Source organism: Eublepharis macularius, chromosome 11, assembly GCF_028583425.1.
Source record: "Eublepharis macularius isolate TG4126 chromosome 11, MPM_Emac_v1.0, whole genome shotgun sequence".
NCBI classification, from domain to species: domain Eukaryota; kingdom Metazoa; phylum Chordata; class Lepidosauria; order Squamata; family Eublepharidae; genus Eublepharis; species Eublepharis macularius.
The window spans coordinates 79759625-79786668 of NC_072800.1; the positions used below are offsets into that span (position 1 = coordinate 79759625).

At 45.2% G+C, this 27044-nt stretch overlaps 1 protein-coding gene across 2 annotated transcripts in view; it reads left to right on the plus strand.

The window, feature by feature from the left end:
• The window catches only part of DIP2C (disco interacting protein 2 homolog C), a 347378-nt gene that overhangs the window by 217832 nt on the left and 102502 nt on the right, over positions 1–27044 (plus strand). For both annotated transcript variants that reach the window (XM_054991506.1, XM_054991505.1), the window contains 2 exons: positions 15082–15207; positions 17386–17595. In XM_054991506.1, the coding sequence (XP_054847481.1) occupies positions 15082–15207; positions 17386–17595 (336 nt within the window). The remainder of the gene's footprint in view (positions 1–15081; positions 15208–17385; positions 17596–27044) is intronic.

Consider the following 27044-nt stretch of genomic DNA (forward strand, 5'->3'; position numbering starts at 1 on the left):
AATGTATATGTATATATTATATCATACAACTTGTGAAAGTGTATTTCCACTTGATCTCTTGTTACTTGGATCTGAATGGAAGTCTCAAATGTACACAGGATCCAGTGTGAACCTCCTTGCTTAACTATACTCGAGTGTGAGGATTGTGTAGAGAAAATATTCTTGAGAGACTTGGTGTTCCAGGGCTACAGTCCTACTGCAAGGTCTCTGATGATCACAGCAACACTTTGTGGAGCTGCAGTGATAATTAAAACCCAAGTGGGGCATGTCAGGAGAAATTCATAGAATCACAGAATCATGGAATCATAGAGTTGGAAGGGGCCATACAGACCATCTAGTCCAACCCCCTGCCCAGTGCAGGATCAGCCTAAAGCATCTCTGAAAAATATTCATCCAGCCTCTTCTTGAAAACTGCCAGTGAGGGGGAGCTCACCACCTCCCTAGGCAGCTGATTCCAATTTTGAACTACTATGATGGTGAAAAAGTTTTTCCTAATATCCAGTCGGTACCTTTGTGCATGTAGTTTTAGCCCATTGCTTCGCGTCCTACCCTCTGCTGCCAACTGGAACAGCTCCCTGCTCTCCTCCAAATGACAGCCTTTCAAATATTTAAAGAGAGCAATCATGTCCCCCCTCAACCTCCTTTTCTCCAAACTAAACATTCCCAAGGCCCTCAGCCTTTCCTCGTAGGGCTCAGTCTCCAGACCCCTGATCATCCTCGTCGCTCTCCTCTGCACCCTCTCGATTTTGTCCACATCCTTTTTGAAGTGAGGCCTCCAGAACTGCACACAGTACTCCAGGTGCGGCAAGTTCTGGATCCAGTACTCCAAGTTCTGGATCCCAAAAGTGAAAGCAGATGCTGTTGTGTAGTTCTGGGAAGTTCTGGGCAACTCATAGGAAAACCATTGCTCACATGGGGCTCAGTCAGCTTTTGGAGAAGAAAGGTTTTTGAATAATCTTGGGTCAGTCTGTAGTCTGCACTCAGAAGGATTCCCCGTTGAAAGGGGGATAGATCAGTATTCTGGTAGAACTCCATTTTCCTTGGTTGGCAATGGGATCCATATATGTATAAGGAGCTCTTGATCGTTAAAGATATCTTCAGCAGCCTAGAGGTTGAATACATAATGAAACTGCCTTATACTGAGAGACAGACCACTGGTCGATCAGAGTCAGTGTTGTCAACCTCGACTGGTTGCAGCTCTCCAAAGTCTGAGGTAGAGTTCTTTCTTATCACCTGCTTTCTCATCTTTTTCACTGGAGTCTGTGGGTTGAATCTGGGACTTTCTGGATACAAAGAAGATGCTCTGCCACTGAGCCACAGCTCCTCTCTGATGCTGTTTCCAGGGCTCGTTTTTGTTACTTATAGACTGAAATTTCCAAGCTTAAAAAGAAAACACTTCTGGCTTTCAGGGTTGTAAAGATAAGTATGAACCTCTGGTTGTAGTAATAATAATTGTGACAACCTGTCACAATTTATTAAATGTATTTGAATCTGGCCTTATCCTTCCATAAATCTCTATGTGGGTTCTCTCACACACACATCATAAACACATAATTAAAAATGCATTACACTGTCAACAGTGGCATTTACTAAATAGCCATAAATTGAAAACCCCGATGATGTAATAAAGTTTGGCTGTTCTACATTAAGACTTTCTGTGAATTGAACTGGTATAATAATGGACTGTCAGTATTCAGACCTGAAAAGAGGTCAGCTCTCGACATTTCTGTTTACTCTTTGTCCAGGCATAGACCTATTGCCATGAAGGTTATATATTGGAGATGGGCATGAACTGAAATACAAACCAAAGTTCACCACGAACCAGGCTGGTTTTTGGTTTGTGAACTGGCAGTTCGTCGGAGCTCATTTCTGACAAACCGCGACAAACTACTATGATTTTTATAGTGGTTTGTTTCTTTTGTTTTTCAGTTTGTCACTGCAGACACCATGGTGCCGATCAATCGGTAACCTAGGCAATGGGGGGGATGGGCTTTCTGCAGACCTTCTGCAGCCCTGGAAGTGACATACATATGAACCAAACAAACCTGTTCGCAAACCAGGCAAGTTCATGGCAGTTCGTGGTTCATGAAATGCAACGAACTGCAACGGACCACCATCGTTCCCATCTCTATTATATATTCATATGGAGTGTTTTTGAGAGCAGTGCTAAGCAGGTCTACTCAGGTCTCTTCAGTGGGACTTACTCCCAGGAAAGTGTTCTTAGGACTGCACTGTGTGAGAGAGTTAATTTTGCCTCTAAAATATTAGTGTGGCTTTTATCAACATTTGATTAAGTAAACAATCTCAAAGGTCCGCATGCTACCCTGAATCTGCCGATTCTTTGCCCACAGTGTGACTCCATCAGTCATCTCATCTTGCTGAAACCTTGGACCTGTGACAAGTGACTCATATATCCATCACATGCCGCCAGAAACAGAGAAGCAAAAAAATAAATAAAATAAAATTTTAAAAACTTGGCTGCCCTAGCCAGGTCAGGCATATACTGTAAATGTCATCTCTGCACAATGGGTACAAATGTGATCAATAAAATAAAATAAATTGCACAATTTTGGTCTGAACAACAAAAAAGAAGACGACATATTTTGGAATCTTCCATCAAGCTGAAAATTAATCCTCTTAATTTCATCTCTGTTCCAAGATCTGCTTTGATCAATCTTGGCTTGCTCTTACAAGGCAAGATGGATCAAGTTAGGTGAACACAGAATGCTGCCCAAGTCAGATTGGTGGTTCAGCTAATTGATATCTGTTCTGGCAATTTCCAAAGAGGGGTCACATTTACTATATTGTGGGGAATATAATTAATGGATTTGTTAGAGGTTCCTGTAGTTACATTGGTTAGAGGTTCCTACTATATCACTGCTTACTTCATTTTTTTTGACCTTGCATCCCTCAATCACAGTAGGCTTAGGTGTGGCAGCAAGGTAAGCATTTTCCTCCTTTGCCGTTGTCCTGGCCTGAAACGGCCCAGCAGAGCTGCTGTTCTCCCAATAAGGGCAAACATACAGGTTCTCTGTATGTTTATCTTATGGGGCAAATAGTAGCTCAGCCTGTTTTGGTTTTGGAAAATGATGGAGGAGGGAAAGGTTAACTTCCCCTCTCCCACGCCTTGGTCCTGGTTTGAATCAGGGACCATAAACTTATTATTTCAAAAGAAGGAGTAAATGCTTGGGAACCCTGCTAATGCAATGTCTTTGCGAACTTGTATCTGTTTACCCTACAGCATTGTTTATGGAAATGATCTTGATATTGACTGTACTAATCTCACACTGTGTAATCCGCCTTGAGTCTCAGTGAGAAAGGCGGACTATAAATAAATCAACTCTAGACATGGAACGCAATGAGTTGTTTTTGGGTAGGTAGGAGTAAAGGACAGCTCTAATTTTAATGTAGAAAACGATTCAATTCGGCTATTGGAAGTATGAAAAACAGTGGTCTGTTTGGGCTGCTACCTGAGATCTTTAATAACAACAACAACAACATTCGATTTATGTACTGCCCTTCAGGACAACTTAATGCCCACTCAGAGCAGTTTACAAAGTATGTTATTATTATCCCCACAACAAAACACCCTGTGAGGTGGGTGGGGCTGAGAGAGCTCCAGAGAGCTGTGACTGACCCAAGGTCACCCAGCTGGCTTTAAGTGGAGGAGTGGGGAATCAAACCTGGTTCTTCAGATTAGAGTCCTGCACTCTTAACCACTATACCAAACTGGTGTTGGAGGGTTGAAGATGGGGCTTTTTCCAAGCAGAAAACATGCTCTTTTATTATGCTATGGTCATTTATGCAGTGTGTGGAGCTGTTCATTCCTACCCTGGCTCAAGGTGCTTGGATGGAGTGCATATACATAATAGGACAAAAAGGGGACTCACAGTGTGACAAACACCAAAGCTCAGATAAATAGTTAGGTGATAATTAATTATTTCTAGAGAAAATTTCTGATTTTGTGACCTATCATTTACATAGGATAGAAGGCTTATATCCGTGTGAGAGAGTCTAGTTCCAAAACTGAGTTTCTGGGCTTTGTGGTTTTTGCAAATTGACACTAAACTTGGTAATTTCTTATTGGACTTCAACACTTAAAACCTTCTGTTGCATCACATCATTAAGGCCATACAGCAGACAGTGTTGCCAAGTGACTAGAAGACCAACCTAGCCTCTTCCTGTATTTCTTAAAACAACTTGATCTGCAGGCAACAACAGGTGATGCTTTGCACAGTATGGAAATGATCATTATCCCCCAATAACATTACCAGGCAAGCAGTTGTTACAGACACAGGAACAGAGAGCAGTAAAACAGTTGGCAACTCTTAACTACTGCAGCTTCTCTCAACATACTCTTCTTTTCGCCCAGAAAGGAATAACCAATCACAGCATCCCAAATAAATGCTTGTGCTCCGTTTTCACAGGGATTGATTGTTAATGGCATTAGCGTATCAATCTCCGTGGCACTGCCAACCACCTCGCTACTTGATAACAGCAGGCTAATGATACCAAAAGACACAAGAGGCTACAAATCCTATAATTCAGCCGCTTGCATCATAGCACATTAACTGCTTTATCACCTGTCACTACCAATTAGCACATGTCCTCATCCTGTTACTAATAGACACTTAACATCAAAATTAATTATATAGTCTCAATACCTAAAATCCAAGCATTTCCAGCAATTCTTGTTAAGTATCTCCATGCTTTCTCTAGCAAGCAGAGAACCAATTGTCAATTTTCAATAATACCATACCTAAATATTCTTATCTGTAGTAAAGGCAGGTATGCCTAAACATATCAACAACCAACAGAGGATCATCATCATCATCATCATCATCATCATCATCATCTTGTTTCACTGAAGTGAGTCGCTTGAATTTTAAGAGCTAACCTAGTTTCAAAAGCCCTTTTGCCAAGTGATTGTGAGGTGAAGGGAGTGAAAAAAAGCACAGTTAGGCATGTGTAACTAGTTGCAAGTTTTCTGGAAGGCAGCCAGTATGACTTATTGCCAAGTAATGTATTTAGGAGCAGAATGTTAGGATTCCCCAAGGAGAAACAGGCTCTTTTCCAATCTCTCCGGTTTGAATACCTAAACAATAACTGATTTCATTAAAAATTGATGCCTAAAATCCAAAAGAGAAATAAAAAGTCATGTCACAACTGAAGAAATCTAGGATGAAATAAGGAGGACTGCAAACTTTAATCCTTTTTTAATCCTGCTCCTTTTCTCATTATCCCTGGAGGCAGGAAATAGGTTGCTCTTTTCCTCCCATGAGGAGAGGAAGTACCTGCCCCTCCTTAGTTCAGACACTTCCCCGGCTGGCCAATAACAACACAGTGTATGCCCAACATTTCAAAATGTGATAAAAGAAATATATAAACTCGGCAAAAGAAATGAAGAAACACTAGAAACATCTGGATGTGGGAAGAAAAAGGACCAGTGTAGAACAACACATGAGATGCGAAGAGAAGGCAAGCACAGTTGGGAAAAAACCCACCACATTCCACGCACAGGATGTCCTCCTTATTCTCAGACAGAAGGAACCTTCACAGGTAAATCTAGTGTAGCATTCTCATTTGAGAGAAAGGAAAACATCCTGCTAAGTTTGGGACAACAACAATAACTGCACTTGTACACCACTCTCCTAAACATATTAGCGCCCCACCCATAGCGGTGAATAAGTCAGTGTTATTATTATCCCCACAATACAGCTGGGAAGCTGGGGCTGAGAGGAGCAGCTTACCCAAGGCCACCTACTGAGCTCATGGCAGTAATGGGATTCGAACCAGTAGAGTGCTGATTCGCAACTGAACCACTTAACCACTGTGTTATAGATGTTACAAAGCTTTGATTGTTGGGTGGGAGAGGGAGTCCTGAATCAGTCAGACCTGATTAAACCATCCAAGAGCTGCTTCAGCTGCAGCGGAAGAGTCCAGTTTATAAAATCTCATAAAGATGAAAATAGAAGCCCATGTTGCAGTTCTGCATGTGGTATGTTGATATGCTTGTATGGAAACCTGCAGAAGCGGAAGTGCTCGTAATTGAATGGGCAGTGATTGTTTCCAGTGGCTGCAAACTCTGGGACGATTAATCTACTAGGAACAAAGTGTCCTGATACTACAGGTGTGCAAGTTAGCTTGCCAACAGACCTTTAGAAAAAAAATGTTCTGTCCTTTTAATAGAGGCCTAATGTGTGGAAATATGCAGTTGAAGCTTTTCATAACACAAAATAAATAATGTCCCGATAAACTTCCAAAAATACACTTTCTCCCAGGCCTGTTGGTGATCCTATGTAAAGGAAAATACTAGATTCTATCAGAGCAACTCTATGTCTGATGTCTCAAGAAGAATCAGGGGGGGACACAGTGGATGGAACGGAATGACGGGAGGTAAAGGCTGGTATAACAACAACAACAACAACAACAACAACAACAACAACCAATTTATATAATACCCTTCAGGACAACTTAATACCCACTCAGAGCAGTTTACAAAGTATGTTGTTATTATCCCCACAACAATCACCCTGTGAGGTAAGTGGGGCTGAGAGAGCTCTCGAAGAGCTGCGACTGACCCAAGGTCACCCAGCTATCTTCAGGTGGAGGAGTGGAGAATCAAGCCTGGTTCTCCAAATTAGAGTTCTGCTGCTCTTAACCACTACACCAAACTCTGGCTTTCAAGAATATGGCCTACTCTTCCCTTAATCTTGCTTGATCAGCAAAGATGGCTTCTGTGGGGGAGAGACCCTCTGAACAGCCACCATTGGTGAATAGCAGGAAGAAGAACAAGCTGGTCCAGTGTAAGCTACTGCTACATCCCCTTCCATAGTTTGACTCAGCAAGTGTTGTGGCTTAAAGGCATGTTTGCTTAACTGGGGGGGAGGAGGGGCTGGCTTGGTTTTATTTATAATAGAGAATGAGGAAGAAAATGTTAGAACTTTTCATTCAAACAACAGAAGTAAATGATAAGTTATCTCACTCTCGTTATCTGGCATCTGTATTTAGACTTTGGCAACAGAATGGTTTAAACTTAATCGATTAGTTGGGTAGGTGGTTAGTCAATTGCTTTGTTTAATGGGTTGCGAAATAAGTTGACAATTTTATACGGAGGAAGATTAGCTTGTACAAAATGAAGTGAACTTTCATTCCTGATTTTATGGTGAATTCCCATAAAATACAGTGAGTTAAACTTGATGGCTTTGGAGACCCCATTCAGCTCCACGATATTTCTGTGAAAAATTAAAGGTGCAGAGATGTTAAAAGCTGCCTGTACCTGTTTTCACCAACTGGTAAACTTGTGGACAGGTGATAATATATGGTGGTCAGAATGATTATGAACTAACCTGGCCTGTTTTTAGTCATTAAAGGGGTGACTACAATCCTCTGCACTTTTACTTAGGATTAAGTGTAAATCCCCTTACGCTCAGTGGGCCTTACCTCCAAGTAAATAGGCATAGGATTAGGTAGTTTAACTATTATTGCATTTGGATTTGAGTCCTGTGGCACCTTAAAATCAGATCAAGTTCTGCTGTAGACCTACACAGGTACCCATCTATAACAACAACAACATTTGATTTATATCCAGCCCTTCAGGATGACTCAGAGCGGTTTACAAAGTATGTCATTATTATCCCCCCAACAAAACACCCTGTGAGGTGGGTAGGGCTGAGAGTGCTCCTAGAAGCTGTGACTGACACAAGGTCACCAAGTTGGCTTCAAGTGGAGGAGTGAGGAATCAAACCTTGCTCTCCAGATTAGAGTCCCGCGCTCTTAACCACTACATCAAACTGGCTCTCTAAAAGTGTTATTACATATGTATTCCATTCTTTCTCCAAGGAGGTCAGGCTGTGTGACTCGGGTTATCCCATTTTATTCTTAACAAACCTATGTTGTTAATTAAAATCATAGAATTGTATTTATTTATTACATTTTTATCCCACCCGTCTTCCTGAGAACTCAAGGCAGTATCAAGTTTATCCTTACCTCCATCTCATCCTTATAACAGTCCTGAGAGGCTGGTTAGACCATGAGTGACTGGCTAAAAGTCACCAAATGGCTGATTGAGCATTTGAACTTGGATCTCTTCAGTCCAGGTCCCTCACTTTAATCACTATACAACACTGCCTTTTAGCTATCCTAGGCCACCCAGTGAGCTTCATAGCTGACCTCTGGAGTCAACGGAAAACCTTTTATCTATTGCACCACATATAGGCTATACCATATAGAGAGCCAGTTTGGTGTAGTGGTTAAGAGCGGCGGGACTCTAAGCTAGAGAACCAGGTTTGATTCCCCACTCCTCCGCTTGAAGCCAGCTGGGTGACCTTGGGCTAGTCACAGTTCTCTGGGGCTCTCTCAGCCCCACCCACCTCACAGGGTGATTGCTGTGGGGATAATAATAACATACTTTGTAAACTTCTCTGATTGTGGCATTAAGTTGTCCTGAAGAGCATTATATAAATCAAATGTCGTTGTTATTATATTAATCAGTATGAATTGACACTTTTCAACTAAAGCAGTAATCGGGAACGCAAGACCTGGCAATGCAAATAAGTGTACTGGCTCTTTCTCCAGTGGTCACATCAGATGCTTCATATGGAGATTGAAAGAATCTTGGCCTGCTAATGTGGAAACTTGAAATATTTACTAGGTAACACTTGATTGTACTGAGAAAGGCATGCAGTGTAGTGAGCCAAAGTGGAAGTAATAAATCACCTGCAGCACATTAGGGCCTTTTCTATGCTTCTGGAGCAGTGCTGCTAATACCAAGATATGGAATTCAGTGTGCCTGCCTGTCCTGCAAAGAGAAATAAGTTAGCATTTCCTGTATGCTAGAAAGGATAGGAAGATCCATTCTAAAAAGTTGCAGCCCTGGAGGGTGATCTGAATTATAGAACCAGCCCAGTTTTTCAGGTGCAGTTTCATCTTGGTAAAGGTGTTATTAGCATTGGTGGTTGAGATCATGCTTGCCACAACATGCAGTGGATGGAGACAAATGGATAGAGAGGGATTGGGGAGAGCTGTCCTTCTGCCGTGGCAGATTTGAAGGTTTGTGCGGTGTCCAGATTGAAAGATAGCCAGCTTGGATTTAACATGAGAAAGAGCATGAGCAAAAATTTTCACCAACTGTATTTCAGTGGCACTAGAGCAGGAGGAGGCAGCCCCATTTTCCCTGGTGTGCTGCTGACCCCCCAGTCAAATACACAACTGGGTTGCTAAACCTTTGCTCTCTACTAGTCCACACCTGCCTTCTTTTATACAGCTGTGCCTGAGAACAGCCTCAGGGTGAAATTTTGGCAGCAAAAACCGGTTCTGGAAAAACAGAGGGGCAGTGAGGAGATAAAGGTTTGGATCCAAACTAGGGATACCAGTCGTCCCCCCCCAAATGATTTCCCCGCCCCAGCTTTTGTCCCCTGGCCCTGCTCACCTGGTTGACAGGGAAGAAAGGAGGAGGAAGGCAGGCCGGGAGCTACTGGAGCGCATTGCGGAATGGCCCATGTGTGAGAGGAAGAAGAATTGGGGCCCTCTGCCTGCCTAGCGATCCCCTCTGTCCCCTGTTTTGGTAGTAAGGGGGGGGGGCTGGAAACCCCAATCCAGACTAAAATGTCTAGTGACAAAATGAAAATTTCCTGCCTTTCCCCTCCCACTGCAGTCCATTGATTTCCATGAACTGCTGCTTATGGGGATCAGGAATCCTGAAGAATTACAGGAAGGGGGTCTGAAGCAGGAAGGGGGAATCAGAAACCTAAACAGTGGGAGGAGGGGTTTTTTGCCCCTCACATAACCTTTTTGCCCCCCCTCCCCACACTTTCTGTGTGACAGCAGCGGGTCCCAGTTTCATCTCTCAGCCATCTTGTCTGGTTTGGCCCTAAGTTTTACTCCATTTTATGAGGCCACCTAGCAGGAATACCTGACAGGCTGAATTATGAGCCTCACACACACAGTCCTCGCACAAGTCGAGCAATTAGCCTTCCCAATCATGGTGCTTCATTTTGCTCTGTTTATATTGATTCTCCAAGAATAGCAAGAAGCACAAATTGAATCCAATATATGGGCCATCCAATTTGGAAGGGAAAGAGGAGAGGAAAGGAAACAGAAGGTTAATACCTGCTAGTAGACAAGAGAGCGAGGTGATTTTATTCAGCACTTCATGTTTTTACAATGAGATTTTCTTGAAAAGAGAGTTTTCCCCTCTTTTTTCTCTCACTTTTTTTTTTTACAGTTAGTTCCTCGAGGGGGTCATTCAGACTTTGTATACCCTGGGAAATTCCAAGCGCATTTTATTGTCAATGGAAATTACAATAGTAATTCAATACAAGTAATTTTTATGTAGCTGGGAAATTGCAGGTAACTATTAATAACGGCAGTTCTCGCGAAAATCATTTATTTTTCACCCATGACTTATTTAAACAGCTGAAAGGAACCCGCTAACCCCTTTTCTAATCTTAGAATTGCAGATTTGTGTAATAAATGTGAGGTCAGTAGAGTGTGAAAGGAGGACAATAGCTCCCCAAGTGTAGCCACTAGATGGTAGGGAAAGGTGTCACCTCCATAAGAGGAGATAACAGATACGTTTATTCTCCCATCTGTGCAATAGCTGTGTGTTCAGACTTCACAAACAAATCAAGGTTTCTTCATGGTGAGAATTAGCCAGGACATTCTTGGGCTTGTGCAAGTCTGTCCTGCTCTTCTTCTTTCCAAGGGTTAAAGATTTCTGGTTTACAATGTACCTCAGTTTGTTGCGTTCCCAAACTGGACATTTTAACAAATTGCCGTTGGAGTCTTGCTTACAAACCAGGATTCTGAACCATAGTTTAGTTCTGTTTCAAGGCAAGAAACAGTTTGCAGTTTTTGAAACGTGCTGATCCAAATATCATGACTAGTTGTTGCACCAGGTAGTCTTGATGTGGGTCTGTTTTGTTCATGATGTCTGAATAGGGTTCCCAGGTGTCCACCAGTGGCAGGCAAACTCCTGGGATTTGCCCCCTCGTCCATTGATCGCTGGGCGATCAGCGGGAGGGGGCAAGTTCCTGGAGCTTGCCCACCAGCAGCAGGCACCTCAGGAGTGTGCACTGTGCACACGCTCCCTCCCGACGTGACAATGTCACTTCCCTAAGTGACATTGTTGCGCCACCCACAGGAGCATTTCCGCGCTTCGTTTGGGGCCGATTTGGGGCAGAATCAACTCCGTGCGAAGCGTGGAAGCGCTCACACAGCCAGCACAATGACATCACTTCCATAAGTGGTGTCACCAAGCAGCAGGCGTGGTGACGTCACTTAACAGAAGTGATGTCATCATGGCGCCTCCAGAGCACACGCGCGAGGATTTGAAATGGCCTGAGAGAAGGTAAGTGCCGGGTCTCAAACCTCCCGGTAGGAGGATAAAGGGACCTGGCAACCCTATGTCTGAATATAGTCAAAAGAAAAGAGCAAGAGTCCAGTAGCACCTATAACACTATAGGTCTGCCAGCCAGATATCAGATATCTGAAGAAGTGAGCTGTGACTCACGAAAGCTGATACCTTACCACAAATTTTGTTAGTCTTATAGGTGCTACTGGACTCTTGTTCTTTTCTACTGTGACAGACAGACTAACACGGCTACCCATCTTGGTCTAGTCAAAAGAGTATGGGTTCTGGAGGTAGAGTTGCCAGCCTCCCAGTGGAGTCTGGTAATCTCCCAGAATTACAAAGATCACTTCCCCTGGAGAGTGAACTCTATGGCATTCTATCCTGCTGAAGTCCCTTCCCGAATCCTGCCCTTCCCAGGCTCCACCCCCCAAATCTCTAGGAGTGTCAGAGCTGACAATCCTTCCTGGAGGCCTGCTTCATCTGTTGGGGAATGGAGTCATGTTTGTCATAGATGAAATCCATCCGAACCATACAAGAAGCAGTTTACACCAAAGTCATACCAGAAGGAGTGATGCCCACACAGTTATACTGGAAGGGGTCAATACAGGGGCTGTGTATATGAAAGAGGCCTAATATTGTTACCTCAGATTATTGATAAAACCCAAATCAAGGATTTTTTAAAATGTCAGAGTGCTAGGGAATTGGTTATATGATCACTGAGGATTATAAACCCTGGACTGTAAACCCATTTCAGTTATCTCATTTAGGTTTACTTAAGGGGTTAGGGAATGGAGGCCTACTCTATTCCCTACAGTCTCAGTTTATACACTTCCCTCTAGGCTTGAATTGAATGACAAACACCAACCAAGGCATCATGGTATTATTAAATAATGTATTCTGTTTTTAAAACAGTGATGAAGCAACAGGTGTTAATATTCAGGTTTTCTTTTCCTAACAATTAACTCATTTCTACTTTAGACCATCCCCTTCTTTCCACGATCTGATCCAAAAGTTTTAAGTAAATGTAATGAGGCTGCCAAACAAAAGTGATAGACATGTTGCAGCTTTGGGCGGTGGGGGGGGGGCTCTTCTAGAATGGTTAGCCCAAATCCCCAAGACCTTAGAAATCATAAGATCGGAGTGGTGTAGCATTATCCATTGGTCACTCATATACCGTGGAAATCTTCACCGAATAGGTGTTTACCTCCCATGCAGCTATTAAAAGCATAGCAGGCCTCCAGGAATGATGGTTACAAGATTAGAGACAAGTAGACACAGAGAGCAATCCTGAGTAGAGATGGGCATGAACCAGAAAAAAACTGAACCATGTGGTTCATGGTTCATCGAATTTCATGAACCACAAACTTTCACGAACCTGCCACTGGTTTGTGAACTGGTTTGTTTGGTTCGTGAAAACGTCACATCCGGGTCAGAAAATCATCACTTCCGGGTCAGCAGAAGGTCTGCAGGAAGTCCATCCCCTGTTGCCTAGGAAACTGAGTGATTGGCACCAGGCTGTCTGCAGTCACAAACCAAACGAACCAGCATAAAGTTCATAATGGTTCATCAGAAATGGGATCTGATGAACCACGGTTCGCGAACCACGAACCGATCTGGTTCGTCCTTAATTTTGGTTCGTATTTCGGTTCGTGTCCATCTCTAATCGTGAACAGGTCTACTCAGAAATCAGTCCCAGGATTAGTGTGGCTGACTCTCAGGAAAGTGCCAAAATTATTTATTTGTTAAAAAGAATATTCACCTGCTTCCCCGTATTGTTTGAGTAGACATAATTTTTAAACATGATAAAAATACAATAAAACCAATCAGCACCAACGTTCAGATTTAACAACAGCAGAAAATCCAGTTTGAACCACAGCACTAGAGATACAAAAAATATATATTTTTAAAAAATCCTTAAATTAAATTACCAATGATTATTTAAAAGCTATATCATGGAATGCTTTGTTAAAAAAAATTGGGAAAGTGCTAGGTTAAAGAAAGCAAGCTGCTATGGTTTTATTATGTATTTGTGCTGCAGCTCTTTACAGGCCAAGTATACTTAGAAATTCTCCGTGAATTTGTTAGGGACTACCAAATAAATGTGGTTGTGAGTGGTGCACAACACTTTCCTATTAATAATGTCTGAATCTGTGTTCACCAGAAAAGTTGCAGGTAGGATTGCCAACCTTCGGGTGGGGGCTGGAGATCCCCTGGAATTACAGCTGATCTCCAGACGAGATAGTTCCTTTTCCCTAGAGCCAGTTTGGTGTAGTGGTTAAGAGCAGTAGGACTCTTAACTGGAGAACTGGGTTTGATTCCCCCGTTTTTCTACTTGAAGCCAGCTGGGTGACCTTGGGTCAATCACAGCTCTCTCAGGGCTCTCTCAGCCCCACCCACCTCACAGGGAGATTGTCATGAAGATAATGATACACTTTGTAAACTGCTCTGAGTGAGCATTAAGTTGTCCTGAGGGGTGGTATATAAATTGAATGCTGTTGTTGTTGTTGTTGTTATGAAGAAATGACTGCTTTGGATGGTGGGCTCTAAGGCATCACATCCCTGAAGATGTCCCTCCCCTCCCCTACTATGTGTTCACACATCAAGATGTTGCTCTCCTAGGCTTTACTTTTAAAATATTCTTTTGTTCGCTTTGCAACCCATTTGCTCTCTATTAGCAAAGGTTAAAATGAGCTGAGAGAAGGTGTTTTTTTTAAAATGTATTTTACGTAAATTAAATAAAAATATTTTACCTTCCAGACTCTTAGCATTGATTCATTATTAGCAAAAAAATATACAAAATTCTCTACTCTTGGCTCAGAAATGAGCATGGGATTCAAAATGGGATCCTGTGTAATTTTTTCGTTTTCTTCCCCTTAATCCACCCTACTTTCCCCCAGAAGCTTGATACCTTTATTAAAACATTTCAACAACTATAGGATATGTTTCATGTCAGAAAGTGGTAGAGGTTTCCTGATATATTTTGACTTCATGCTGCCGTTCTTACAACATGTCTTAAATCTGAAACAAAACATTTCCTTGTAATATTTTTTTTAAAGGCCTTGTGCTTTCTTGTTTCCCCAGAAGTTATGAACTGAAAGTCAAACTAGTTTTGTCAGGATATTTCATTTCTTGATAACGCTTGCATACATTAGGTTTCTGCTTTTCTGTAATTACTGAATCCAGTGAAGGATTTCCAATCCTTAAAAAATGGTACACCTCCTCATGAGTGTATGGCTGTTCAAGGTACATTCATGCAAGCAGATAATACCCGTCTAGCAAACAAACAAACACAATTAGAAATTGGTTGATTGCTAAGATAATTGCCTTGTTTAAACAATGCCATTTGTAGGTGAATAAGTTGACAGTTGCCTCTTTCGTTTAGAATTCAGTCCTGCAGTGTTTGCTGTGTAACTTTCAACATGCTTACCCTAAAGCATCCCATTATTTTCACAGCAATTTCTTTCAAAGAAAGCAGAATTGAGCCTTTAGAGCACTTACTAGAGACTTCAGGAACTTAGATAAATATAGTGTAACTTCTAGTACATACCTTGCTGATCATGTATTTTATGATCTCGGCAGAATTGGTCCTTGCATACAAATTGAAGGGTGCTACATAAATATAGCCTATGCCTAAGAATTGTGAGGTCAGTGTTCTTGTTTAAAAGGCTTTTTGGCTTTATGGCTCCTTTTGCTTCACTTGCACACTGATACTAACTTTTTAATTCTAGATGTCCATACAGAAGCCGTCCAGGCAGCTCTTGCGAAACATAAAGAAAGGAAGATGGCAGTGCCGATGCCATCCAAGCGACGCTCATTGGTAGTGCAAACCTCAATGGATGCCTACACGCCTCCAGGTATAAGGCAGATATTTTATGTCTTACAGGGAATTTTAAAAAACTGTTTTTTAAAATTAGTTTGTGTTTAATGTTACTTTGAATTAAAATTATTACAATCAAAGCCTCTTTAAAAGAGGAGGGAATAATGATATCTAATTTTGTGCTTGCTCGTGCAGAAGTCTTTGGAGTTTACTCCAGGGTAAGTTTGCATAGGATTACGAACGAGGTCAAATCCGTCTGCCAGTTTCTTGGCTATTTAACAACTTGTACCTACTCATCCCCTTTGACCTCTTGCTATAGAAGTTGCTGGTCCATTTTGCATTTTCACATTTGGTACGGCTAATACCTCTGATCTTAACTGCTTTTACTTGACACTAAGTCCTATCTAAATACAGTAGGCCGAACTACTAAATAAGGATCTTAAAGTCAAGATGGTATTTTTAATTGGTATTAATAGATTGTCTCTTCTATTATTAAGACCTGCAGACAGGGCACTGTGGTGAATCCTGCTTGGGAAATTATGTATAAGTGCACAGAGCAGGGCTTTGTCTGTTGCAGTGCTTCAGCTTTGAAATTCCCTTTCCAAGGAGGCCCACTGGGCAACCGTGCTTTATTCTTTAGTCAGTCATCTCTAAGAATCACCAGAAATTCTGTTTTACCAGTGATTCTTAGAGGGGACTGACATCTTGCCTGGGTTTCCCTTAGTTGTGGTGTCAGGCCAACACCCTTTTTTGTTTTGTTTGTTTTTCTTCCAGTGCCACTTGGATCAGTGGCAAGAAATGGAAGCTGGAGCTGGGGGATACCTGCCCCCATTGGGGGATTGCAGTCCTTTTTTGACATAAGGCAAAGACATTCTTGCAGCCTGACTTCCATATTTGTAGATCTATCCCACTGAATTCAGTCGGACCTGTTCTCAGGAAAGCAAACATAATATTTCAACCTTATTTTGCCCCAAACATTTTAGCTTTTTGAGGCTATAGGTAATTTGCAAGTGAAGAAGCTGTTTTTATTAGAATTGTGTTGAATTTTTGGTCTCTAAATTGAAGGTCAAAAAAGGATACGGGTGAGGAGGGCACAATCCTGCCCTTGAAACACTTGATAATGTCCTCTTTTGTTGCTATTTTCAACAATTCACAGCTCTTACCTCCCTCCCAACTTCCCCCCAGAGTTTCTGAGGGCAGAGTTTGGCATCACTTGATGTGATGTCACTTCTGGTCATGTAACCAGAAGTGGTGTGTCACCAGTACACTGTAGCACCGCCCCCCCAAAAACTCTATGTTTTTACGATAGAGTTTTTTGGGGGGGAGGGGTTGCTAGAGCATCCCAGTAACATGTCACTTGTGGTTACTTGACCGGAAGTGACACTAAGATGTCAGTTTTTGGCCTAGTTTCTCTTGTTGCTGCACTGGTCAGCAATAAGGGACTGGCGGGGGAGAGGGTGGAGAAGGTCCCACTTATAGCAAGAGACCTTTCCCCCCTTCCAGCTGGGTTTTGTTCTTTCCCAGAGATTTATCTATTGAAGAATCACTTTCAGAATTCCCTATAATTATGCTGCAATGGGACCAAGATTGGAAATATTCTAGATGTGCATGCAAATATTCATTTTCTTTCTACAGATGCATCAAAAAGAGGAGCGATCATTTGTACGTGCATCATGATGTGCAACTAGCTGCAATCCAGTTCCTTCCTCTGGTTGCAAGTTACCCACATTTTCTTTGTGAGGGGGAATATGAATCTCCACTCCCCACTTTTAACTCTCCTGCAGTTTTTATCTAGTTTTTTTTTGCTTATGCTGCTGACTTACTCTATGATCTTTAAAAAATATTTTTAAATGTTTTAATACAACCAACCTCTCAGTCACTTTTTTTAGCTGGAAAATTGATAGAGAATTTTTGAACAAATATGAAATATAAGTTTCTATCCAAATATATTATGCCTCCAATCATGGCTATGTGGAAAAAATGCTTACTTAGTAGATTGTTCTGTGGTTTTGCAAATTGTTTTGTTTCCATTCTATAGATGTTCTATAGATATTACTTGGAACAAAGTAGTGGCGCCATCTGACATGCTGCCAGAATCCCCAACAGTGGTTGATTCAACTGTTTACTTTGCCAGATTTCCAAAGTATGACTTTGTCCATGTGTTCATGTCTTCTCATCCAAACATGAAACTTGTAACTTATATTTCCATGTTTAGATACCTCATCTGGTTCAGAAGATGAAGGCTCTGTCCAAGGTGATTCCCAGGGAACTCCAACCTCAAGCCAAGGGAGTATAAATATGGAACATTGGATCAGCCAAGCAATCCATGGCTCTACCACGTCTACAACTTCTTCATCTTCAACGCAAAGTGGAGGCAGTGGCGCTGCGCATAGGCTAGCAGACGTAATGGCGCAAACACACATAGGTTTGTCTGTTGCTTGCTTTTATCATTCCTTTCTTTTCTGTTGTATAGATAATGGGTTGGGCCCAGCTAACTTTTCCACTGCTGAAAAAGGGACAACAGGGTTCATTTTGACCACAGAAGAGTCTGTGCTGGTAATCATGGATGAAAGGTCTGTGTATTGGGAGCTGTAATAAAGTGAGGAATTGGGTGGGACTCTATGGAAAAGTTGGCTGGATCCAACCGATACTATGCATATTCATAACCCTCTGGCCTTTTTAAAAAGATGGTCTCTCATGTCTTGAGATGTTTGGACATCATTGAGCTCAGCCGTTCATGTGTGTTTTTCCTCTAGGCCATTGTGTTTTCTTAATTTTTCTCTGGTAGTGTTAATGGGATAACAACTGGTAACAAAATTAACAAAATCAAAGGCGGTCACTGTTTCGGGAACAAAGACATCTATGTGCGTGATGTACGTTTCTGAATTGTAATCTGGACAAGAGTTGATCGTGTTCAAGAGGGAAAAGGCTGAAAATATTATTGAAGTGGTTGCATGGTATTGGGCATTTGTGTAGAGATTGATGCTCGGCAGTAATAGATGTTTAAAAGAAGGGGCTGAGTTAAATGGCCCCTAAGTATGGTCCAGTTAGGCTTCCTTGCATTCTTACAAGCTTGTACTCTGGTCTTCACCACGTTTACTTGAAGATGTTCACAGGATTTACTTCCAAATAAATGGATTTTAGATTGCAGTCATGGCTTATATGTACTTACTAGTAAGTAAGTATCACCTTGTTCAACAAGGTTGCTCCTCCGGTTATATTTTTGGGGTATGAGTTTCTAGGATTGCTTAAAGTAACTATGAAAACCTATGCTCAAGATGCTCTGTTTTTGAGATAAGATTAATTCTAAGTAAACCATCGTAGGAATACACTTTTAGCTAGGCCAGATCTTTTCCTTATGTTAAGGCCTTTATATTGGATCTCTTTAGGCTCATCTCATTAGGAAAGCCTGAGGAACATTTTCCCCTGTGTTGTTGTTATCAAGTTGTGTCATCTCTGACACCTAAATTTGGTCTTTTCACAGAATGAAGGTAGAATTCATATGAGTGCTTGTTTAGAAGCAAGTGTTCATCTTCGTTCTTCTGTGCCTCCACACATGGGTACTGCGCACGCGCAGGCCAGCCGCCGGAAGATTTTTTTATCGCTTTCCCAGCTCCGAAGGGGCCGTTTGCCGCGCGCCTCAGCGACCGTTTCCCGCCCAAACGGTCACATGCTCCTCCAGCGGCCAACGGCCCCTTCCCTCAGTTCTCTTCTTGCCGCCGCTTGAGGAGAACGTTCGCTTGTAGCTCCGTGCTTTTTTCCTGTGCTTTGGATTGCTTTCTCGTGACTGACTTGGATCTGGATTTGACTTCTCTTCTGCTTAGTGATTTGGACGGACTGATCTTGGTGAAGTATTTGACCCGGACTGTGTTTGACTTCGCTTTTTGGTTTGCCCCCCAGAATGGCTTCTACAGCCCTGTTTAAGCACTGTGCCCAGTGCCGTGCTAAAATGGCCCAAACGGATGGGCATAGCCTTTGCCTGCTTTGTCTGGGGGAGGAACATGTAGTCCCCACTTGCAAGATCTGCCAGGGCTTTACGCATAAAGCCAGGCAGGAGCGGTCCGCCCGCCTCAAGGCTTCACTGTGGCAGCGGGTCTTGGACGCCCCTGGGCCCTCCGAGGCGGAGAAACCTGGGGCCGCGGAGAAGTCTGGCCGAACCTCCACCCATGCCGGGAGCCGGTCTCGAGCGGGCTCTGTAACCTCTTCAAAATCGGTGGCTACATCCCGCCCGGTGGACAAGCCGGCGTCGAGGGCAAGCTCGGTGGCGAGGTCTGCGAAGTCCCCGCACAAGTCGGCGTCGGTGAGGTCGGAACCGGGGAGGTCGACTCCGAGGCCGGAACCGGGCGAGTCGGATCCGATACGGTCAGCCCCGGCGTCGATCGAAAGGCCTGTGGCAGTCCCGGGACCGGAGGCTGCACGAAAGGCATCGACCAAGAGGGCATCGGTTCCAAAAGCTTCCTCCGAATCGGTGCCGAAGAAGAAGGCTAAGAAGACCAAACATCGCTCTCGGTCCCCTCGGCGCCGGCCTGCAGAGGAGGTGGTCCTGGTGTCTCCACCTACGCCATCACCTCACCTAGACTCCCCTGACCGTCCCCTCCTTGAGGAAGAGGTGCCGGATCCGGGGGCCTATGTGGTCCTGTCGAGTGGGCGGCGTTCGCCAACACCGGAATCGAGCCCGGCTCCGCGTCGTCGGATCCGAGAGACGACCAGGGATCCTTCGCCTGCACAGTCGCCTGCACAGTCTGCCCGTAGCCAGCGGTACTGGTCGGAGGGGAGTGTCGGATCCGAGCGGGTCGGATCCGAGCGGTCTGTGGCTGCGCGTCACCAGCAGGCTACAGGTCTACCTGAGGCCTATCGGTGCCAGTGGAAAGGGGCTCCACCTGGCTTCAGATCATCGGATCCGGGGCCGTCGTCGTCTAGCCGTCGTGAGTGGTTGCCCCCACCCTTCCCAGGAGACGAGGTGTCAGCTCTTGCGTCTGATGAGGATGACGAGGATGCGGGGTCCGGCTATCGCTCTGAGTCGTTCTCTGAACCATCTCCAGACGACAATGTCGGCCCATCCACCAGCTCTCCCTTCGAGGACCTGCGGATTTATGCAGACCAAATGGCCCGCATGTCCAAGGCTTTGGAGATTGACGTGTCCTCCGTGGTCCCGAAGACGAAAGACAAGTTGCTGTGCAGAATCTATGGGGAGAACCCGGCTACAGTAGGTTTTCCTATGTTGGAGGGCTTGGAGGAGATCATCGACAAGGTCTGGAAGTCACCATCTGACCTGCCTGCCACGTCCAAACGCATCGAACAGATGTATAAGATCAAACAAGGGACGTGGCAGTCTCTCATCAAGCACCCTCCACCATCATCCTTGATAGCCGAGGAGATTCAGCACAAGAGGTCGGGGTCCTCTTCCGTCCCACCGGATAAGGAGGGAAAGAAGATGGACGCACTGGGTAGACGTCAGTACTCAGTCGCTGCTTTAGCCCTCCGGATAGCCAACTATCAAACAATTATGGCGGGCTATCAGCTCTACCTATGGGAGAAGCTGGCCAACTATGTCACTGACCTCCCTGCTGACAAGAAGGCGGTGGTGTCGTTGCTGCAGACGGAGGCAGTACGATTATCAAAACAACAGATGAATGCTGGAAGTCATGCGGCTGACACGGCTGCTCGGGGTATGGCGTCAGCGGTGCTTCTGAGGAGGCACTCGTGGTTGCGGTCGACTGCCCTCCCGCAGGAGGTGAGGGCCAAGATTGAACGTCTGCCCTTCGAGGGTGACTCCCTCTTCTCTACCACCACCGACGAGGCGCTTAAAAAGAAGAAGGAGGACCGGCAGACGGCTCGCTCCCTGGGGGTCACTCCGGCGGACAGGTCCACGTTCAAGCCTCGGTACTCGTCAAGGTATAATCCCTACCAGTACCGCAGCAGATACCAACCCCGTCCGTATTATCCGCAGTACCCTACTTCGCAGCGCCAGTATACCCCAGCGCAACACCAGGGCAGGAGGCGTAGGCCATTCAAGCCCCGCTCGTCTCAACCTCCACCCCAGCAGAAAGATCCGCAAGGGGCTGGAAGGCAGTTCTGAGGACCCGGCCCTGCGGCAGCCCTGAACTTTTCAGACAGACTCAGTCCTTTTTTGTCTGAATGGGAGTCAATAACATCTGACTCATGGGTCTTAACGATTGTTGATAAGGGGTACGGGCTGGAATTCACTGAACTGCCGATGTGTACTTCACCGCTGAGTGCGGTGAATAATACCTTGGTTGAGCTGGAGGATGAAATTAGGTCCCTCTTGGCTAAGGGTGCTGTGGAAGAGGTGCCATTTGTGGAGTCTGAGAAGGGTTTCTTTTCCCGGTTCTTCCTGGTCCCTAAGAAGGACGGGGGTCTACGTCCCATTTTGGATCTTAGGGGCTTAAATGCCTTTCTAAGGGTCACCAAGTTTAGGATGATCACACTGCCTGCTGTAATTGCCCTTTTGAGGAAGGGGGATTGGTTCGCTGTCCTGGATTTAAAGGACGCGTATTTCCACGTGGGGATCTTGGAGGGGCACAGGAGATTTCTGTGCTTCGTTTACAAGCAACGGGTATTCCGTTACAAGGTTCTCCCCTTCGGCCTTTCCACAGCCCCACGTGTGTTTACTAAGTGCGTGGCTCCTGTGGTTTCCTTTCTTCGAGAGCAGGGCTGTACCATCTACCCCTATCTCGATGATTGGCTCATAACAGCGAGCTCGGAGGTTAAGCTGCTGCAAGATGTGGCATTGGTGCTAGACACTTGCGAACGCTTGGGCCTCCTGGTTAACTTTGAAAAATCTAAGCTGACACCTAGCCGTGTTGTGCCTTATATTGGGGCAGTGTTCGACTCAGTGGAGGCTAAGGCTGTATTGCCTCCAGAGCGGGCACGTTCTTTGAAGAGACTGGTAACCCTGTTTAAACGGAATCGTTATCAGCCAGTGCGCATGATTCAATGCTTGCTAGGGCATATGGCTGCTGCGACCCCGGTGGTCCCTTTTGCGAGGCTGCGGATGCGCCCGCTCCAGAATTGGTTTGTGAGGAGATACAATGCTTTACAGCATCCTCCGACTGCTAAATTCTCTGTTCCCAGAGCCGTTATATCCTCTCTTGACTGGTGGTTGTCGGATGTTAATTTGTTTAAAGGGACCCCATTTGGTTTCCATCATCCCGAGTTCTCCGTAACCACGGACGCCTCTCTGCAGGGGTGGGGGGCTTTCTGTGGGGAGCTGTGTGTTCAGGATGTGTGGTCTGAGAGAGAAAAGGGTCTCCATATTAATGTGCTTGAACTGAGGGCTGTTCGTTTTGCACTTATGTCGTTCACAGCAATCTTGCAGAACCATCAGGTGCTGGTGCAGACGGACAACACTACCGCTATGTATTACCTAAACCAACAGGGCGGCACGGTGTCCATGATCCTCTGCAGGGAGGCCACGCTCATTTGGGAATGGGCAATCAGGAATGGGGTGACGCTTCGCGCCATTCATGTAGCTGGGTCGGACAATGTGCAGGCGGACACTCTCAGCAGGGTACACATGCTGAATCACGAATGGGGGCTCAACGCAAAGTACGCTGGGCCGATCTTTCGGAAGTGGGGTCGCCCAAGCATAGACGTGTTTGCGACGTCGGCGAACACCAAGGCCGAGGTCTTTTGTTCTCGGGCAGGAAGCGATCCCCTCTCTATTGGGGATGCCTTCCAATTTACTTGGGCCCGGGGACTACATTACATGTTTCCGCCCGTCCCTCTCATACCCAGAGTGCTGTGCAAGGTGGAGAGGGACAACACGGACTGCATCTTAGTGGCTCCGTTCTGGCCACGGCAGCTTTGGTTCCCGAAGCTGCTGGAGATGTCCGGCCGAACTTACGTGGCCCTTCCGCCCCGGAGGGATCTCCTCCTATACGGGGAGCTCTTCCATCACGAGCCCAGGAAACTACACCTGACCGCTTGGCGGATTCGGCCCCGTCCCTAGGCTTCTCTGAGCCCGTCAGGAAGGTCCTACTGAACGCTAGGAAGCCCTCCACACGGCGTGCCTACAAGGCGAAGTGGAGTAGGTTTGAGGCTTGGGCTGCCTCTAGGAAGGTGGCGCCTCGGGATAGCCCCTTGGGGATGGTCTTGGATTATCTTTGCGAGCTGAAAGATCAGGGCCTTAGTGTAGCATCTCTGAAGGTGCACCTTGCGGCCATCTCTGCGTTCCATGATCGGGTGGATGGCTGCACGGTTTTCTCTCACCAGAAGTCCCGCCAGTTTTTGAAAGGGATGCTTAATCTTTACCCGCCTGTGTCACCCCCTGTGCCCCAGTGGTCTCTCTCCCTGGTCCTGGCCAGGTTGATGTTGCCCCCTTTTGAGCCTTTGGCTACGTGCCCTCTGGACTTGCTCTCCTACAAGGTGGCATTCCTCGTGGCGATCACTTCTGCCAGACGGGTCAGCGAACTGGCTGCTCTTAGGGCAGACCCCCCGTTCCTTCGCTTTCATGCGAATAAGGTGGTCTTGCGACCGTGTCTTTCGTTCCTGCCCAAGGTGGTGGCAACCTTCCACCTTTCACAAGAGATTTCTCTGCCTGTATTTTTCCCTGAAGCTTCTACTAAGGGGGAAAAGGCCCTCCACAGTTTAGATCTGCGGAGAGCTTTGGCTTTTTATTTGGAAAGAACAAGGGTGTTCAGGAACAGTCCTTACCTTTTTGTGTGTTTCGGGGCGAAGGACAAGGGCCGCAGGGCGTCTGCACAGACGGTGTCACGTTGGATTGTGACAGCCATTGTGAAGGCCTATGCCACGGCTAAGGTGGACTGTCCTTTGGGTGTCAGGGCTCACTCCACACGGTCCCAGGCGACATCTTCGGCCCTGCTCAAGGGTATACCTTTAGCTAATATTTGCAGGGCTGCAACTTGGTCGTCCGCCGATACCTTTGTACGGCATTACGCTGTGGATGTGAATGCCAATGAGGATGTAGCTGTTGCTAGGGCTGTCCTCCATTCCTTGTTTCCCTAGGAGTATGCTGGTTAATATGCTCCAATGGGGAGGTGGAGGCGCTGTATATGATGTATATATATATATATAGATATGTATTTATACTTGCTGGATGTTGTGGGGTTGGTATGTTTTCTTTTGTAACATATGTGTATGTGTATATATGTTGTCTTGTTCCTTTCTTGTTGTATAATAAAATTGAGTTGGATTTCACCCCACCTTCCTTATTGTGTGAAGCTTGGTACTCTCCCATGTGTGGAGGCACAGAAGAACGAAGATGAAAACAGGGTTAACATACCTGTAACTTATGTTCATCGAGTTCTTCTGTGCCGACACACAACCCTCCCTCCTACCCCGCTGTGAACTCCAACGCAGATCGCTGTACTTGGCTGGGCTATGGCTCTTGTCTTCTCGGGGCTATGGCTCTGTGTGTTGGATGAGCGGCGGCAAGGGAGAACTGAGGGAAGGGGCCGTTGGCCGCTGGAGGAGCATGTGACCGTTTGGGCGGGAAACGGTCGCTGAGGCGCGCGGCAAACGGCCCCTTCGGAGCTGGGAAAGCGATAAAAAAATCTTCCGGCGGCTGGCCTGCGCGTGCGCAGTACCCATGTGTGTCGGCACAGAAGAACTCGATGAACATAAGTTACAGGTATGTTAACCCTGTTTTACAGAAATGATGGGATTTAGTTTCTGAATAAATGTGTACAGGATTGGGTCATTAGTGTTGTCCAAACTGGAATTTGCTTCCAAGCAGGCATAGCAATGATTTTAATCAAACTTGCTTCCAAGTAAGCTTGTTAAGGATCACAGGTTTGGTTTTTTTCAAAGTCTTTATTCCTAGGATTACTTGCTGCATTACATGTTGAATGTTGACTGTCTCTTCACTATGTGGTCCTAAGAATGTATCTAAGCAGGGCTTTTTTTCTGGGAAAAGAGGTGGTGGAACTCAGTGGATTGCCCTCGGAGAAAATGGTCACATGGCCGGTGGCCCTGCCCCCTGATCTCCAGACAGAGGGGAGTTTAGATTGCCCTCTGCACTGCCAAGCAGCGCGGAGGGCAATCTAAACTCCCCTCTGTCTGGAGATCAGGGGGCAAGGCCACCGGCCATGTGACCATTTTCAAGAGGTTCCGGAACTCCGTTCCACCATGTTCCTGCTGAAAAAAAGCCCTGGTTATGCCACTAGAAAGGTTGAGAAAGGGCCCAACCCTGCACTTCTCTCCTGCATTCACACATGCAAGCTCCAATATCAAATACCGCACTAAATATCACTACGTTTTATTGTGATGGCCATGTGACCATTTTCAAGAGGTTCCAGAACTCCGTTCCACCGCGTTCCAGCTGAAAAAAAAGCCCTGTATCTAAGAACATATCTAAGAATGTAGTAGCAGTGATCTGAACAGTCTCGCAGGATAGCGGTTGTCATCCTTTGTGGTTGTTTGTTGTCTTACCTCCAAATTAATTTGAGGATGGTCACTTCTAAGGAGCCAATGCACGTCTCATTTTTAAAAATTTCATTGTAATGACATCATTACTAGGAAAGCTAGGATGTTGAGAGCTGATGCAGGAAAATGAAATCGTTGGCTGGCAAATAAAACTAAAAGACTTTACTAGCTTGGAGCAGAAGCATACTTATTTGTAGCCCAAGTCCTTAGTTCTCTTGCAGTAGTATTCCTTAGGGCATCTGCCTGTGTTGTTTTGTAGCCCACCTTCTCCCATAACCAGGTTGAGCTAAGTGGAGCTTTGTTATGGAAGTATCTTGCACCTGCTTTGTTATGCTTTTCTCCACAGACAAGCTCGGAACTGTTAAAAGAAACCTATTGTGTTCTCAGCTGGTTAAATCCCTGCATTTGGAACGCTTCTGTGTCTTCCTGTTGAAATTTCCTCCTCATTATGACTTGGAGAATTAAATTTATCCCAATTATGAAAGGTTGCATTAGTCACCAAATCTGAACGTTGTCTTCAATTATATCTTTATAAAAATAATGTGGCATTTTGTTAATTTTAGAGTTGGCACAGCATCTCTCTTGTAAATGCTGGGGTGTTAGGGGTTTTATTTATGTTTGTATTGTTGAGAAAGAGCTCATTTCCAAAGTGTCTAGAGAATAGGCTGAATGTAATGCCCATGTGGTGGTCAAACCATTATCTGCTTCAAGCCCCGATGGCTGCATCTCTTCCTTCTGCCAGGGCCAGAGGAACTCAGTATGATGGTCTTCAACCAAAGATTTATGGCTCTAGTTGGTTTCCAGACCGCTCTGTGGGATTTTGAAATGGCGAGGGGTGCTTTAAACTCCCTTTAAACCCAGAGCACAGTGCTGAGTCATCACAGGATTCTGGCCAGAGCCCAGCGCAGCCTCCAGATGGAGCTGAGACTGAGGCTTGAAAAGGCTGCACTGCTGGATCAACCAGTCTGCTGGGTGCAAGCACTGTGCTCCAAGCTTCAACATCTAGCTCCAGGCCCCTGCTGCTCTGCACTCCTGAACCCAGCTGGCAAACTGACCGAGGAGTCCGGCTCTACAGCGCACAGGTCAGAGACCATGAATGTGCAGTCTGTCACATTCATGTACAGATATGGAAGGAATAGGTCATGTGTTCAGATCTTGTCACCTGTTAGGAATTTTGTACATTGGTCCTAGTGCAGGAGTGAATATCAATGCATGGAGGTTATGAAAGCTGCAGGCATGACTGTAACCCTCCCCACCCACCCCCTGGTACATTTCTGCTTGGTTTGACACCTGCACATGTTTGTGTCTTTCTGTATGGAGGCTACAGGCATACTGTGCAATGAGACTTTTTGCATGGGTCACTTGGTTCATGCCCTAGTACTTCCACAATAATAATGAGAACTGCCCAGAACGCTCTTGGTAAGTGGCACAGAATCCCTCCACAAGATGCAAGGGCCTGCATGCAGA